This window comes from Ambystoma mexicanum, chromosome 2p (genome assembly GCF_040938575.1).
Source record: "Ambystoma mexicanum isolate Mex_15411 chromosome 2p, UKY_AmexF1_1, whole genome shotgun sequence".
Lineage (NCBI taxonomy): Eukaryota > Metazoa > Chordata > Amphibia > Caudata > Ambystomatidae > Ambystoma > Ambystoma mexicanum.
The window spans coordinates 104,658,345-104,674,649 of NC_090923.1; the positions used below are offsets into that span (position 1 = coordinate 104,658,345).

Sequence of the window (16,305 nt, forward strand, 5' to 3'; positions counted from 1 at the left end):
TCCCATGAATCATGGGGAAAGAATGCCAGAGGTGAGGCTGGGATCTCTCAGAGGATCTGCTGACCCTGTCTTAGATACCAGATCCTGCTGCCCAGGACACTGTCACATAAGCCTGAGTGTCATTCCCAGCAGGCAAAATAGACACTGTATAAAAGCAGATATTAATAAGGACAGGAGGGATCGAGGGGGGGGGGCAGAGGGACCAGCAGAGATCGCGAAAGGCAACTTTAGTGGCACATGAGTTGGACTCACAGGCAACTAACTGGTCATGGTGACATTTGATCACAGCCTATGAAGAAGCATGTGATTAACAATGTTATCAAATGCCACCAAGAGGCCCACCTTGACCACCGAAACAGCCTCTCTCGTCCAAAATAGCAAGAGCATCATCCCAAAACACAGCCAGGCCAAGGGGACAGTGCGGATCGCGACACAGTGAGGGATAAAGAAGACATGAGGGACGAGAGGCATTGAGGGACAAGTGAAGATTCAGGAATGAGGACAATTCCAATTGGGATGCATTGATGGATGATAGCCGTTGAGGGATAAGAGGAGAGCCAAGAATAGGAGGCAGCGCAGGATGGGAGACATTGATACATGAGAGAGATTGAGGGATAAGAAGACAATCAGGAATGAAAGGCAAAGCGGAATTAGAGGCATTGAAGAGTGAGAGGCGTCGAGGAATGAGAGACTTTGAGGGATAAGAGGCGAGTGAAGAATGGGAGGCAGTGCAGGATGGGAGACATTGGCAAATGAAAGACATTGAGGGATAATAGGACAATCGGGAATGAGAAGCAAAGCCGAATGGGAGGCATTGAGGACTTAGAGGCACTGAGGAATAAGAGGAGAGTGGAGAATGAGAGGCATTGAGAAAAGAGGGATTGCAGGGAAAGAGAATGTTGAAGGGTGATAGGGCAATGGATGACGAGAAGAAGATGCTTAACAACAATAAGAGGATAATGGAGGGTGAGTGGGCAATGAAGGATGGAAGGAGACTTGGGATGAGAGGGCCACACCAGCAGCAGGTTTAAAGGCATGCAACACCTCCTTCCTGTTAGCACATAGTCCTGGGGAGACTTGCGTGGAAAACGTAGGATATCCTTAGTGTAAATGGGCCTATGTATGCCACCGCTTGCAGTATACGTTAAGCTATACGGTGCGGGGCAGTGGGGGCAGACAATCACATGGATATTTTGATGTCCCTGTTGTAAATCTCTTGTGATTTTTTACCCCTGCTCCCTATATTCAGAGAGAGCACCCACAAGGCTAACTCGGTGTGGCACACTCCACTCTGGATTCTAAGCATCAGTGATGGGGCCCAAGGTGGGCCACATCATGGTTAGTTTAGTTTATCCTCACAACTATATCCTCTCAATGCAAGGACTGTTAAGAGGGCAGCCACTCTGATTACACTAGGGGATGCAGTTTGGGATCCTGTTACATCATCACCCTAACGTAACAACAAAACGTACAATATGTACACAAAGCAGGAGTCTAAGATTAATGTTATGGTATGTTAGCTAGACTTCTTATGACCTAGGGGTATCTTGGGGCTATAGATCTCCTAAGCCAGAAAAGGGAAGAGATGCCACCAAAGAAGGTGAAGAAACACAGAAAGGCTATTTAAAAAGATGCGTTTTATGTGTTTTCCGAAAGGCCAAGTTCTCGACAATGGCTTTCAATGTCAGAGGAAGTAGGTTCCACAGAGTCGGAGCTGCGACCAAAAAAGCTTGCTCCTTGATGGTAGCTATCGAAAAGCAGGGGACACACAACAGAAGTTGATTTGCTGAAGGAGGTTCTGTGTTGGGGCATACTTAATACGTTTCTCGCTGAGATAAAGTGCTCCAAAGCCATAGTAGGCCCAATGGATACGTTTCTCGCTGAGGTAAAGTGCTCCGAAGCCATAGTAGGCCCGATGGACAAGGCACAAGGTCTTAAATGTAATTCTCGCCGCCACGGGCAGCCAATGAAGGCTATGCAGTAGTAGGGAGACATGGGCACATTTATGGAGGCCAACAGCCAGATGAGCGGCAGAATTTTGCACCACCTGAAGACTCTGTATGAGAAACCTCAGCTGGGCAAGCAACGTAGCGTTGCAATAATCCAGAGTCCCTGAAATGGATGCTGACACTACCAGGCTCCAGAATTGTAATGGAATAAACGGACACATTTTCCTCAGCATACTGAGCTTTGCATGGCACGAGCTGCATCTCGCCTTAACCTGGGATGATGCTGAAAAGGATGATACGGTTTTGACTCCTAGATTTTTTACCACTGAAACCGGGGCAGGTAAGAGGCCCTGTGAAGAGGGCCAGGAGTCAGTAGTGCAGAGGGCCTGGGCAGCTGGAGAACGGCTGAGAACCATAACCTTTAGTTTAGTTTTAACCAATTTATATTCATCAAGCTGCCAATGTCTACTAGACCGTTTTTCTAGCCGAGCCACCATCATACCCTGCTCCCGATCTATTCCCAAAATAAGTTGAGTGTCGTCTGCGTAAGCGTACAACTGACACCCATGGGAGTGTATCAACTTCACCAGAGGAAGAATGTAAATGTTCAATAACGGGGGAAATGGCCCATCCCTGGGGGACTCCACAGGTCAGGATGGAGGGAGCAGAAAGAAAAGGTGGACGAAAGCACATGCGTGAAGTCAGCCAAAAAGGATCTGAACCATTCAAGGGCCGCTCCACCAATACCAATTTCCAGGCGGTGACACAGAATAGATTGGTCTATTTTGTCAAGTGCTGAGGGGAGGTCTAACAAAATGAACACGACCCAACTCCACCTTGATCCAGGTACATGGTCAGGTCACCAAGGGCATAAGTCCTTGTTTTAGAAATATGGCCAGAGAAGTATCTGCTTTTCGCCTTTAATATTGCTTTGTGATACTCAAGGCTGCAGCCTTCAAACAAAGCTTGTCGCTATCAGAGGAAGCTCGGCGCCAGTGCTACTCAGCTTGTCTATATTGCAGCCTAAGAGCCTGCACCTGGGGGAAGCCTAAGGGGCAGATGTTCTGGTAGGTTTCTTCCGCTTCTTAAAGGCAGAGGATTGTGCCAAATAGGGTCCATAGAAGACCTAATCTGATGAGCATCACGGTGTTCATAGATAGTATCGAGCAAAAAGGGAAGGTTCCACACTCGGGAGAGACACCAAGTAGGTTTACAGCTGTGCAGGGCTGCAGGGACTGAAAGAGAAAAAGAGATGACATAATGGTCAGTCCACTCAACCTGAAAAGCAGAGTGAGCCGAAGTCGCATTGTCTTCAGAAAAGATTAGGTCTAAGGTGTGGCACAAACGATGTGTCGGGCCAGCAATCTGCTGACCTAAATTTAGATCAGCCATAGCAGTCAATAGATTGACTCCAAGTGATTCAGAAGGGTCATCAACCCGTAGGTCAAAATCACCCAGGATAGTTTGATGGGGGTGTTTCAACTACTGAGAAGCTACAAAATCAGTAGGGTCTGTTCAAAAGAGAGCCTCATAAGATGGTGGATGTTAAACTATTAGAAAATGAACAGTAAAAGCAGGTAAGAGTGAAATCTGCACTAGCAGAGATTCAAATGTGTCACTCCAGGTGGCGGGGATGATAGTGCATAAGTTGCCTCCCACCGCGTGTATGCCTATCCTCCCGCACCACATGCATGGTAGAATACTCCACGGGAACGGCATGAGATAAGTCAGGGGCCGATGCTTCCGACAACCAGGTCTCGGTGAAAAACCGAAGGTCTGGGTCATAGGTGCCAAGCAGATCATAAATATCAAACGTATGCTGCACCAGTGACCGGGCGTTACATAGAAGACCGAACACAGATGGGTTGTTATTACTAGGGATAGAGGGAGAAAGCTTCGGTTGCCAGTTGCCGGCCAAACATTGACACTGGGGGGAAACTGAGTTAAGGCTTCTCTAGAGTAGGGACTTACCTCAGGAAGCACCAATGGGGGAGCCGCCCCACTCCAGCCGGAACACAGACGCACACAGGCAGGCTCCACTTTGGGGAGACTTCGGTGATCACCCGCTGCGCGTGACCGCTGTACGCTCGCTAATGTCTACATTTAACTCCACCCATTACCATACTGCCTGGGTACCCAAACAGAAACCAGCAATTTTCGGGGTGTCCAGTGATAAAGTCGACAGAAAAAATCCTGCGGCCGAAAATGGCATTAAATAAAATTCACTTTTCAACGCATATATATGCGGAGAGTGGATTAGGGTAATCTTTTATTGTCAGGGGAGTGGGGGTGCTACAGGGGTCTTGCATATAAATGTGTTGAAAAGATCACACACAAAAATCGTGATTTTAGGCTGCCGGATTTTTCCAGCAACCATATCACATAGATCCCAATTTTCCACATACCACATTCACCCGGTTGGTGACCACCATTGCCCTTTGATTTCTTGCCCTTGTGGTGGTGGTTTCAGTCTTTTGCCTCTATCTGTCAGGTAACATTTGTTCTTATAAATGTGGGGAACCGCAGAGCTCAGGTAGACAATGGTGTATGGGAGGGGTGAGGGGCATGCGCAGAAGACGGCACTGGCTAGAGTTATGGGGGAATCTTGACTTCACTCTTCTGAGCCAGAGTCACCATAATGACTGCCTCGGCTTAGGGAGTTTGAATGATGAAGAGGGGAGGAACTCAGCCACTGCCACTATGTTGACCCAAAACCTTGGGTGAAGGTGTAATAACTTGGGTTGATTGTGCACCTGTCTGTATGGGACTCACCACACAGTGTATTCCCTTGATTCCTCAATGCAGTGCCCGTAGGGTGAGCTGACAATGAATATGTAAATTCCTACTTTTTTTTACGCAGAATCTGGAATCATCCAGACCCTCCGAACCTTCATCGTTGGACCCACAACCATCCGTGTGAATTGGAACATTATTCCAGAGGCGCGGGGCTACCGGCTGGAGTGGAGGCGGGCCACGGGTAAGTGGAGTCAAGTCGCTGCGTCCATGTGCCGGTGGCATGCTGCCGGTCGCTACGCTCCACGCAGAGCCTGCCCTGCAGGCCTTTGCTATTTATTGTTGATTTAGAAAGGCACTAGCTGGAAGGGCCAGAATTCTTCATGGCGCCCCGCATATTGGTGTTGGCTTTGATTCTGGGGGAAATCCCTGCATAAGGCACTTGACGCTGTGTGCCCTGAATGTGGGGTGATCTTTCCCAATGTACATTGCGGTGGAAGCACTTAACATGCTTTGGGAGGCAAGGTAATAAACCAAGGAAAGGTACCCCCATTTCCCAAACATTGGACACAAACATGAAAACTCTCCCCTAATGATCTGGCACACTGTTAGAGGGAGAACATGCTAGTGCTCACGGTTGAAAAATCTTTTTTCTTTTTTAATAGCAGGTGTCATTTTATATTTCGGCATCCTGCAGCTACTTCCGGGTGTATTCGTTCCTTAACACTGTAGCAGGAGTGACATGGTTGTTTCCTTCTTTTTTGGAAATTCACTAACTGCTGAGATTTGATCAAGTCTATGCAAAAAGGACGAGCATACTCCTCCTCGGCATTTAAGGGGTTGATATGTGTATTGAGTAAGTAGCATGAGAGCGGTAGACACATATGAACATTGCAGAGAGTCACTCCCTCCAGAGCCCACACGAACAAAAAACTATAATCTCCCCAAAAATACAATCTCTTCCCTTTTCTCCCTTCCTGATAATGCCCACAAGTTGGTTTCTTGTTGGAGACTTTGTTGAACGGGTCTCAAGGGGGTAGAAAAGAAGTCTTGAAGACAAAAAGGGGCGCGAAGGTAAGGCGGGAGGCAATATGTGTTGGTCATGGGGGATAAAACATTTATTGAAACACAAATCGAAGTTAATGTTGGAAGAAGGGAGGGAGGCAGACATTTGACATAGAGAAGATCAGGGACCAAGGACCCATGACGCCAATGCTTTCTCCTCTTGTGTCTCCATCTCAGGCTCAAAGTCACCGCAGACTGTTGAAATGTCGACCAACACAGACAGCTATGAGATCACTGGCCTGAGGCCAGGCACAGAGTACCGAATCACGCTCTTCACCTTGTATGATGGACGGGAGGTGGCCACACCTGCAACAACTTCTCCGACAGGTAAGATGGTCCCTGCTACAAGACTACTCCAGTAGGTGTGGAAGAGCTGGATTTTATATAGCAGGACTTAGCTGTGACGCGACAGAGCACTCTGCAGGAGGATAGTATTTTATTTTATTTTTTCTTTTTTACATTTGTATAGCGCACAAACAGCCCTTGGTCATCGTGGCACTGTTACGTATGGGGAACTTAGTTACAGGGCAAGTAAAGGTTGGGTATATATTTAAATGTTATACATTTATACAATTTGAGCACAGGTTATACATACATTTACAGGTTAAATAATGTTTACAATATGCAATCATGTGTGGTTAGTACAGGGGTTGGTCAGGCGAAAAGCATGGTTTTCGTAGCCTTTCGGAATGTCATGTGTGATTCATCAGCTCATAGTGGTGGTGGTAGGGCATTCCATTGTCAGGATGCTAGATACGGGAAGCTAGCGCCACCTGCTCTAACTCTTTTTACCAAGGGCACAGTGAGCATGTTTGAGTATGGCGTTCTGGTCGGTCTTACAGAGGGGGAGGGGTAAATCCTTTGTGACAGGTAGACAGGTGCGGTGAGGTGGATGCACTTGTGGGTCAGTGCAAGGGTATACACGCATTTCATCGACCACTTTTTCATCGTGGGACTTTTCATCGCCGACCCTTTCATCGCCAACATTTTTTTTTAAAACATTTTTTTAGGGGGGGGGGGTGTTTGTGCGGGTTGGGGTATGATTATTTAAGTAAGGGGGAGTTTGGGGGGGCACAGCCCCCCCATAAATAAAAAAAAAGAAATAAATAATAATGTTGGCGATGAAAGGGTCGGCGATGAAAAGTACCACGACCAAAAATAGGTCGGCGAAATCACGTAGAACCGTGCCAAGGTTTTGAATATTACAGGTTCTTTTATTGGGAGCCAGTGGGCTTCTTTCCTGGCGGCAGTGCTATATTCCCTTTTGGGGATGCCTATAGCTGCACATAGTGCGCTGTTCTGGATGACTTGCAATTTCTCAAGGTTTTTAGCAGATGTCCCTAAGAGTACATTGCATTAGTCTAGCCTTGAGCCGGTGCCTTGGAGAGGAATGGTCTAGCTGCATTCAGAAGCTTGGCATGGTACGCTGCCGAGGAGGCGATCGCATGAACTTGCCTGGTCATGGTTAGGTTGGAGTCCAGGTAGACTCCCAGTGTTTTCACTGTTTCCGATACTGGGATTCTGATGAAGTGGCAGAATTAAGTGTCAAGATTCTTGAGTGTGTCAGTGAATCCTACCAAGAGAAGTTCAGTCTTGGCTGAGTTCAGGCACATTCCATTGGCCGGTATCCAGGCTGGATGGTGTTGTAGATGTTGCTGAGGGTTTTAGAGTCCGTGTCATAATTGCCTGTGAGTGTGAGGAGGATCTGAGTATTGTCCGTGTAATTGGTGTAGGGTACAGTAATGGGGATACACTTAGAAGCGTAGACTTTTAAGGGTACACGTCGAACGTCATGTAAGGAAGTGATACAGAGGGTTACAGGCAGACGATGCACGCTAAGGAGGCTATGAGGACTTAGTCACAAGTAATTAGTTAGTGGCACTGCAGCGGTGCTCTCCTTGAAGCAAGCTTCACTCACTATGACTATCCTAGGGTTTCAGTTGAGTCTCCAGGTCTGCACCAGAGATTCACTCTCTTGACTTCTTCTGCTTGAAAGGTTTCTGACCTCAAGAGGAAGCAAACCCTCATTCAGAGGAGGCCCTGTCCCATGAACTTATTCTGGATTTTCCTTGGTCACTTTTGAACTTTAATCTAAGATCCCTGGACTTCTTCTGCTTGAAAGGTTTCTGACCTCAAGAGGAAGCGAACCCTCATTAAGAGGTGGCCCCGTTCTGTGAACTTATTCTGGATTTTCCTTGGTTCCTTTTGAACTTTACTCTATTAGAAAAGGTGTAAATATCCCAAGACAATTAAGCTCTTGACAGATTTTGTAATACTGCAAAAATGGATTACATGAGCTTAGTGGGGCATCATTTAATCCATTTCCATGTGAACAGAGGAAACCCAACCTAAGGGAAAACATGGCTAATTTGCCACGGGCAGGTGTCTTTTGTAGGCTCCACCACAGCTAGTCGCATGTGAGACAAGCCACGCATTTATCCCACCCTGGAACCTTACTAGTGTCCTGGTGGTCTTGGCTATGTCACCAGGAACCCACGCCTTCACCTTTCTCTGAATAATTGTCTATAACAAAGCCGTACAATTTGTCGACAGGTCAGCCCACCTATACTTTTGAGTTCTGAAGAAGAGGGCCCGCGCAATAACGCACAACGCGTTACCAGGAAACGCCTACTTGCTGTCAAAGTAGTCAAAAGCACTATGATCAAGGCAGACTTCATCCCCCGCCCTGCTTTCCTCTTCATATTGTGTTTTTACTTACCGATTCCTACTCACGCTGCAACCAGGAATATATTTTGGTGCATTTTACATGAAAGATCACCAGACGACACAGAGGTGTCATGTGAGAAATTAACCTCTTCTTGTCGTTGCAGTGGGTATCATCACCAACTTCCGAGTGACAGAATCGGTGGGCAAAAAAATCCGCCTTGCATGGACCGGGGTGCCCGAAGCCAACGAGTACAAGATTGTGATCCGAAGCGCAGATGGTAAGGTTCTCTTTTTGTATGTATTTAACAAAAAAATGTACATAATAAGTAGCGCATTTTTCAAAGCTTGGACATTTAAGAGGGGAAAGTTATTGCAGAGATCTTCGAAAGGACCCCAAAAGGTTGAGTTTTGTGGGGAGGCCCTAATAATCGATTTATTTTCAGGCAAACCGTGTGTTCATATTGTCCAGTTACTTGTTTAGATGCTGCATAGGTACACACAGCTGCTAATGGCTCATTTGTCCTCCAAACCAACACAACTGTGAGAAACTAAGTGGCGACTTAGTTTGAAGTGAGCGCTTAATACGTGGTCCATCCATACACATGACCCAATATTGTAAGATAACAGAGAGGAGCTGTGGTTAAGATACATCTGAAACCACAGTAGCAAGGAAGAGCCTGTATCCCCCTTGTAAACTGGCTCAACTCATCACATAGTGATGCTGTATTTCGATTGGCTGATGATTAGCCAATGTTCAGCAGGACATGGCTGAAGGCTGCTGCATTCGTAGGACCCCATCTCCTCAAAGCATGCAACACTCTCTGTTTTCGCAAAATACACAGAGGGGGGGGCTTTCGTTGACCGGCGAGCAGTGCAATGACTTACCAACAGCATCAGAGTAAAGTGACCTTGTGTTGCCTCTGTACTTAACTTTCTGTTTCACAAGAGCTAAGGCGGTCAGTGTATATAATAGCAGAGTGTATACTGACCACAGGAAGAGCAGCTTCCAAGGCACTGGTTGGATGGACGTTGTGTAGGCATTGCCTCGTCATCCTTGTACCTCTTGCCATTACACCGGTCCATAACTAGAGACTTGATCTTCCTTGGCAAATATTGCTTACCTATAATATGGAGAGGCATAGGTGTGTCCAGGGAGTGGCCTGGGGTGGCACGAGCTAACCCTGGAATCTGATTGGCCACCCCATTATCCTAAACTATGATCATTATGTGTGTTTGGCGCGCTCGTACTTCATGCCACCCCTGCATAAATCAGTGCCCCACTTGGGCCACCCCAGTCAAAAGAGTCTGGACACGCCACTTTGGGGAGGTGAGAAAAATGTTCAAGGTTATAAATAAATGAAATGGGTGATAATGATCAAACTGTCGGTTGCCATGAATGTGCCCCATCACAAATTGGATATACCGTAATGCTTTCACTCCTATAGGGGCTATGGGGACTACAGCAAGCCGTTCCTGGGTGGCCCACATGGCTTGCAATAGTGCTATTACATTCTAGTTCATATCAGCACTCATGAACAGCCGCAGTACATATGTGTTTCCAAAATGGTGTAAGTCAGAAAAAGAGGTTTGAAGAAATCACTTCAAGGGGTTCTGGGTGGTCTTTCCTCTTTATAAAGGCAGTGCATCAAAAAGACAGATTTATTTCCGCTGCTTTGTGCGCGGCCTTCAAAAGCAGAAATGGCACCCTAGAACAGGGGGTGTCACCCTCTGCAATGCCGCTCGGGAAGCCGTTCGTCTGCCCACCTGCACCCCAGTCACAAAGGTCACGAGGCAATCCCCACAAACTTGCATGCACACTCACGTTTACCTGCTCCACCCCTCCCTTTCACATGCCACTCAAGCCACAAACATTCCTCCGCTCCTCCACAGACACACACATACACACACACACATCAAAACTCCCAAAAGACTTACCTCGGGCACCCGTGTCTCCACTCTTCCAGCCGGTCATACCTGTCAGCCCCTGTAGACACTCATGTGCGTCGCAGGGGCTGACCGTGCCCTTTAGAAAGACCCGTCAGAGCAGTTTTAGAGCAGTCTTTCTAAATCAAAAATTCACTCCACACCCAGTCAGGTGTCTGTATTATGTAGTGAACAAGCTGCATCACTGTACCCCCATGCACTGGACTGCACTGGACTGCATCTTTCAGTAGACTTCCCCAACAGGTGGCTGCTGTGGGCACATACAATTCAGTGAAGACTATGAGTTGGGGCACAAAATAGGTTCCCCTACACACTGTTTCAGGATAATTAACAAAAGCTGAGAGATTGACAGGGTAAGTAGTTCAGTTCAAGCCTTCAGTTCAGTGAAGTCTCTTTGAAGTGGATCATACAATTGTCAACAACAACCCTTCAAGGTATGAACGATGTTAATTTACAGGTCTCAATGTGATCATAAATTGTCTGTTCGTTTCCCTGTTGCATTTTGTAGGGAACAGGAGGGAGAGGGAGCCAAGTTCCACTTTTCTTACTACTTGCTGTCAGAGTGAGTGACTATACATATCTATATGTGTGAGTACATATGCATATGTATAAGAGTATCAACAAACACTTGAGTCTTTCCAAGCATTTATACCTGCCCTGGTTTTTATTAACAAGCCTGCATCTTCTCCTGTTCCTTACTTGGACTCAAGTTCGAAAATTTAAATTACAAAATCGTATAATTCAAAAATTAAAGTGAGGAAGATTAATAGTTCGAACCCTTAAATGTCACGTGTGCAAGAGCATTTTTTTTTTAAAACGGGTACATCAGGCAGGTGAGAGCGGGGGTAGGGAGGAAATGGGGTTTGTGGACCCTTCATTAAAAAGAAAAGGCCCTTGGTGTTGAGGGCAGAAAGAGAGGCGGGTCAGTGGGGCAGCAGGGTGTAATGGGGACAGTAACCCAAACAAAGCAAAGTAAGGGGCCGGGGAGCAGGAATAACAAAACAAGATGTGGAAGGCACAGGAGTGCCAGGAGGCTTCAAAGCACAGTAGTGACAGGTGGGCTGCAAGGCACAAGGAGTGTCAGGGGGCTGAAAGGTACGGGTGTGACAGGCGAATAATAGGCTCGGGAGTGACAGTAGGCAGCTAGACAAAAGGAGAGACAGGTGGGCTGCTAAGCAAAGGAGTGACAGTAGGCTGAAAGGTACAGGTGTGACAGGTGGATAGAAGGCACGCGAGTAACTGTCGGCTGCTAGGCAAAGGAGAGACAGTAGGCTGCTGGGCGAAGGAGTGACAGGTGGGCTGCAAGGCACAAGGAGTGTCAGGGGGCTGAAAGGTACGGGTGTGACAGGCGAATAATAGGCTCGGGAGTGACAGTAGGCAGCTAGACAAAGGAGAGACAGGTGGGCTGCTAAGCAAAGGAGTGACAGTAGGCTGAAAGGTACAGGTGTGACAGGTGGATAGAAGGCACTAGAGTAACTGTCGGCTGCGAGGCAAAGGGCAGACAGTAGGCTGCTGGGCGAAGGAGTGACAGGTGGGCTGCTAGGAAAAGGAGTGACAGGTGGGCTGCTAGGCAAAGAAGTGACAGCAGGCTGAAAGGTACGGGTGTGACAGGTGGATAGAAGGCACGCGAGTAACTGTCGACTGCTAAGCAAAGGAGAGACAGTAGGCTGCTGGGCGAAGGAGTGACAGGTGGGCTGCTAGGAAAAGGAGTGACAGGTGGGCTGCTAGGGAAAGGAGTGACGGTAGGCCGAAAGGTACAGGTGTGACATGTGGGTAGAAGGCACGGGAGTTACAGTATGCCGCTAGACAAAGGAGTGACAGGTGGGCTGCTAGGCAAAGGAGTGACAGGTGGGCTGCTAGGCAAAGTAGTGACAGATGGGCTGCCAGGGAAAGGAGTGACGGTAGGCTGAAAGGTACAGGTGTGACAGGTGGGTAGAAGGCACGGGAGTTACAGTAGGCTGCTAGACAAAGGAGTGTCAGGTGGGCTGCTAGGTAAAGGAGTGTCAGGTGGGCTGCTAGGGAAAGGAGTGTCAGGTAGGCTGCTAGGCAAAGGAGTGACAGGTGGGCTGCTAGGCAAAGGAGTGACAGCAAGCTGACATGTACGGGTGTGACAGGTGGTAGAAGGCAAGGGAGTGACAGTAGGCTGCTAGACAAAGGAGAGACAGTAGGCTGCTAGGGAAAGGAGTGTCAGGGTGGGCTGCTAAGCAAAGGAGTGAGAGGTGCGCTGCTAGGCAAAGAAGTGACAAGCATGTTGCCAGGCACGGAGTGGCAGGTAGGCTGCCAGGTACAAATGTGATAGTGTGTTGCCTGGCACAGGGGTGACAGGTAGGCTACAGAGGCAACACATATTTGAACTAAAACTGCTCAATAAACATGCATGAATATATAATTTTCGAACGTCTGGCAAAAAGAAAGCAAAGCTGTAAGTTCAAACTTTGAGGTTTGATAAAATATTTTCGAACTTAGGTATAGAGTAACTAATGTTTTCTCGTCTAACACCTATAAATCTACTTCAAGTCCATATATTAGACTGACTAGAAATCTAGACATATTGCAGTAACAATATGTCCTCGGACACGAGAGGGTCATTAACTTTAGCCCCTTCCCACTCTATCTGATCTGGAATGAGTTAGGAAACTCAAGGGTTAAGCTGATCATCACCTCTTCTGATCAAGACTTTCATGTTAGACCTCCAAAATGGCCGATCGGATTGTCCAATCAAAGTCCTGTGGATAGTGCCCTTTCTAGTATATCAAGCTTAGACCTTTTCCCATCTAGTCCCTCTGCTTTATTCTATCCTGGGGTAGGAGTGCAGGGTTTCTGGTTCTGTTGACTTGTAAGGCCTATGCCCACCTTCTCTGACTAACAGACTCCCCTCTAAGATCTCCTACCACTTTACACTACACACACAAACCCCCCACACGTCAGCACTAACCAAGTCACGACTAAGCTCTCCTGTGTAGCCCTACCATACTCGCAAACATTGGCAGCGAACCAGACCCAAAACGCTTTAGTCTGTCAGATGGGGCTCTTCACTATGGATAACATACTCCCAGGTTTCCCTGCAAACCCCTAAACAGCAGATCTGCACACAGGAACTGGGTACTTCTGACATGCATCCATCAACACCACACGTTTCTCCTCTGCCTTTGCCACTGTCCCTCCCATGACCCCCGATTCCTTTTATTTTTTACAGCACCACGTTCAGACAGGCCACTAGTAGTGGTGGAAGGCCACCATACAAGACCACTTACATAGATGTAGCCTGAAGACTTTAGCTTGGTTCTAGTGACAGCCAGAGCCCTGTCCCTGTACACTCCATGTATGATATGATAGGTTATTTCTAACGAGCATAATACCCAGAGGTTTCTAAGCGCGGACCCGGGGATCAAACCTGTGCTGCTCTGTGTCATCCTGCTTCCAAGGTGAGCACGTTGCCCCTGAGCTATCCTCCCGGGTCAGGTCTGATATGCTCCCATGATATATGAAGGGTTTATAGGCGCTATAAAAATAACAATAATGTGACATTGAAATCGCTTTTGTACACTCATACCCTCATTCTAAACTAGTTGGATGCGGCTAAAATGTTGGTTTAAAGGCCTTCCCTGCTGTTTAATTCCATATGACACTCTATTTCCTAGCTCCGGCACCTGTGCAGAGAACCCGCCCTTTGGGAGCAAGTTGTCTCTATGAGAAGAATTTGATAACATTTATACTAATCCTGTCTGATAGCCAGGGTTAGCGCACCACAGAGATTACAACAGACTTGCAGAATGATAGCACCTTGTATGTTCTTTTTAGGTACTTTCGAAAGGACGAGGAGGATCCCGGGATCACAAAACACCGTTGAAATTGACGACCTGACCGAGGAAGTGATTTACACCATACGAGTGTCTGCTGTGGTTGGGCGGAGAGAAGGCGATGCTGTTCCCCTCACCGTGCGTATAGGTATGGTCCGGACCATCGCTGTAAAGACCACCGCTATTAAACTCTTATACCTTCCGTAAGAAAGCACGACGCTGGCTCGGAATAGATTGATGGGCACTAATATTATAACTAGTCACTGTGAGCGTGAGTTATTTAGTCATTGAGTAAGTGAGTCATCTGGTCAATGAGTCAGTCAGTGAGTGTGTGGTTGAGGGAGCGAGTGTGTGTGTCAGTGAGTGCATAGGTGAGTTGGTTATTCTCTTCTAATCTCTCCATTCGCTCATACTCTTGCCTCTTGGGCTGGTGACACCACACGTTTTCTCCCCTTGAGATCTAGGGTCCCACAATCTTTCGTCCTTCTCCCTTTGTCATTCTCTCTCTACACCATTCCTCTCGCTTGCATTATTCTTTTTTCCTGCTCACACCCTCACTTTGATGCCAATAATTCCGACAGCTTGATCCACCTTTCCCAATTAGCAGCACTCTTCTCTCTCTCACTCTCTCGGCCCTTCCGCATTAAGCCATTGTTGCTTAAACACTCTCTTCATCTTAACTCTACTCACACTCTACTCAAACCAACATTCCTTGTAGTGTGCCCTTCCCCTCATGACAGCCCTCGTTCTCCCTCTATTTGTTTTCCTCTCGGCGTTCCTCCTCTGCCCAGGATCTTTGTGTCACTTTTCACCTCTCACCTTACTTTGCGGACCTCTCTTCTTCATTAATAAAATCTATCCTTCTCCCACCGGCTCTGATCCTAAAACTCTTACCCTCACACGGCTTATGACTGCTCCTCACTCCTCAGGGGCCTCCCTGCTATTGCTCCCCCATCTTCAGTCTCTTAACTTTGCCATTTCTTTTCCTTCCTCATATCTCCCCCTTCTTTTACTAGCTTTATTTCTCTGCCCATCTCCCCACTCTTGTTTCTTTTTATTATTCTAGTCACCCACCCTCGTCTCTTCATTTTCTATTTCTATTGACTGTCCCGTATACTCCTTGTGCTTAATTCTGCTTCCGCTCTTTTCTCTTCTCTCCCCCAAACTCTAGAGTGCCCTTTATCTCAGCTCCCGCCCTGCTTCCTCTCACTCTCTTTGAAAGCTCCTCCCTGACTTTATAATTGTTTTTTTATAATAAGCTTAACACCGAAGATGTTTCTAAGCGCAGACCCAGGATTCGAACCTGTATTGCTCTGCGTGGTCTTGCTGTACTACCCGTGCCAGGGGATATTAAAAATGGAGCATATGTTGATTGTTTTTTGTTGATGTTGATTGTTTTTTAATTGTCACCGCTGATTTTTCTCCCTTTTATTCAAATTTGCCATACAGCGCCTTGGTGAAATTAATTTGAATAAGTAAATAAACCGAGACAGTCAGTCATTTAGTAATTGAGTGAGTTGTCGAGTCAGCCAGTAGGATCAGGAAGGGGGGCTTAGAAGTTTCTTGGCCACTGGTTGCTCTATCCGGTTTAAGGTGATCCTTTTCATGGGGAACAGGTAGGCCTTTGAAAACTGTTCGGTGAGAGCCTTGCTACGTAGGTGTGCGTTAATCCAGACCTTGAGAGATTCACCACACGGCATCTCTCGCTCCAACCTTTGTGATTACCAGTGAGTATGTTCATAAGGGTAGGATATTCCTTCATTGACAGTGTTTGTTTAATGTTTTTTTTCTGAATTGTTTTTTTCTGAAAAAAACTCATCAAAACAGATAGGGGTTATGGATAAGGTGGGGGGTAGGGTAAAGTGTAAAATTAATAGGGGAGGGCGGTTGGGGGGAATCCCCCAAAAATAAAAATGTTCAATGAGTTTTTCAGCAAACATTTTTTGTCAAAACACCCATCGAAAACAACACAGTAGATGAATGAACATAGAACCGTTCAAAAGTAGGGGCTGGAGCAAAGCAGGTCTCTCGGAGGTGGGCAGTTGAATTCATTATCAGCTGGGCTCGTGCCGGCACAGCTGCGCTGGCGCAGCTTTTCTGTGCGCGGCACAGCTTGTCCATTATGATCCTGACTCTGACCTATGGCC

The 16,305-nt window shown here is 47.1% G+C and overlaps 1 protein-coding gene across 1 annotated transcript in view; it reads left to right on the top strand.

The window, feature by feature from the left end:
- Positions 1-16,305, top strand: part of COL7A1 (collagen type VII alpha 1 chain) — a 782,081-nt gene that overhangs the window by 255,789 nt on the left and 509,987 nt on the right. The window contains exons 13-16 of the mRNA XM_069646196.1: positions 4,810-4,926; positions 5,925-6,074; positions 8,579-8,692; positions 14,160-14,306. Coding sequence (XP_069502297.1) covers positions 4,810-4,926; positions 5,925-6,074; positions 8,579-8,692; positions 14,160-14,306 — 528 coding nt within the window. The remainder of the gene's footprint in view (positions 1-4,809; positions 4,927-5,924; positions 6,075-8,578; positions 8,693-14,159; positions 14,307-16,305) is intronic.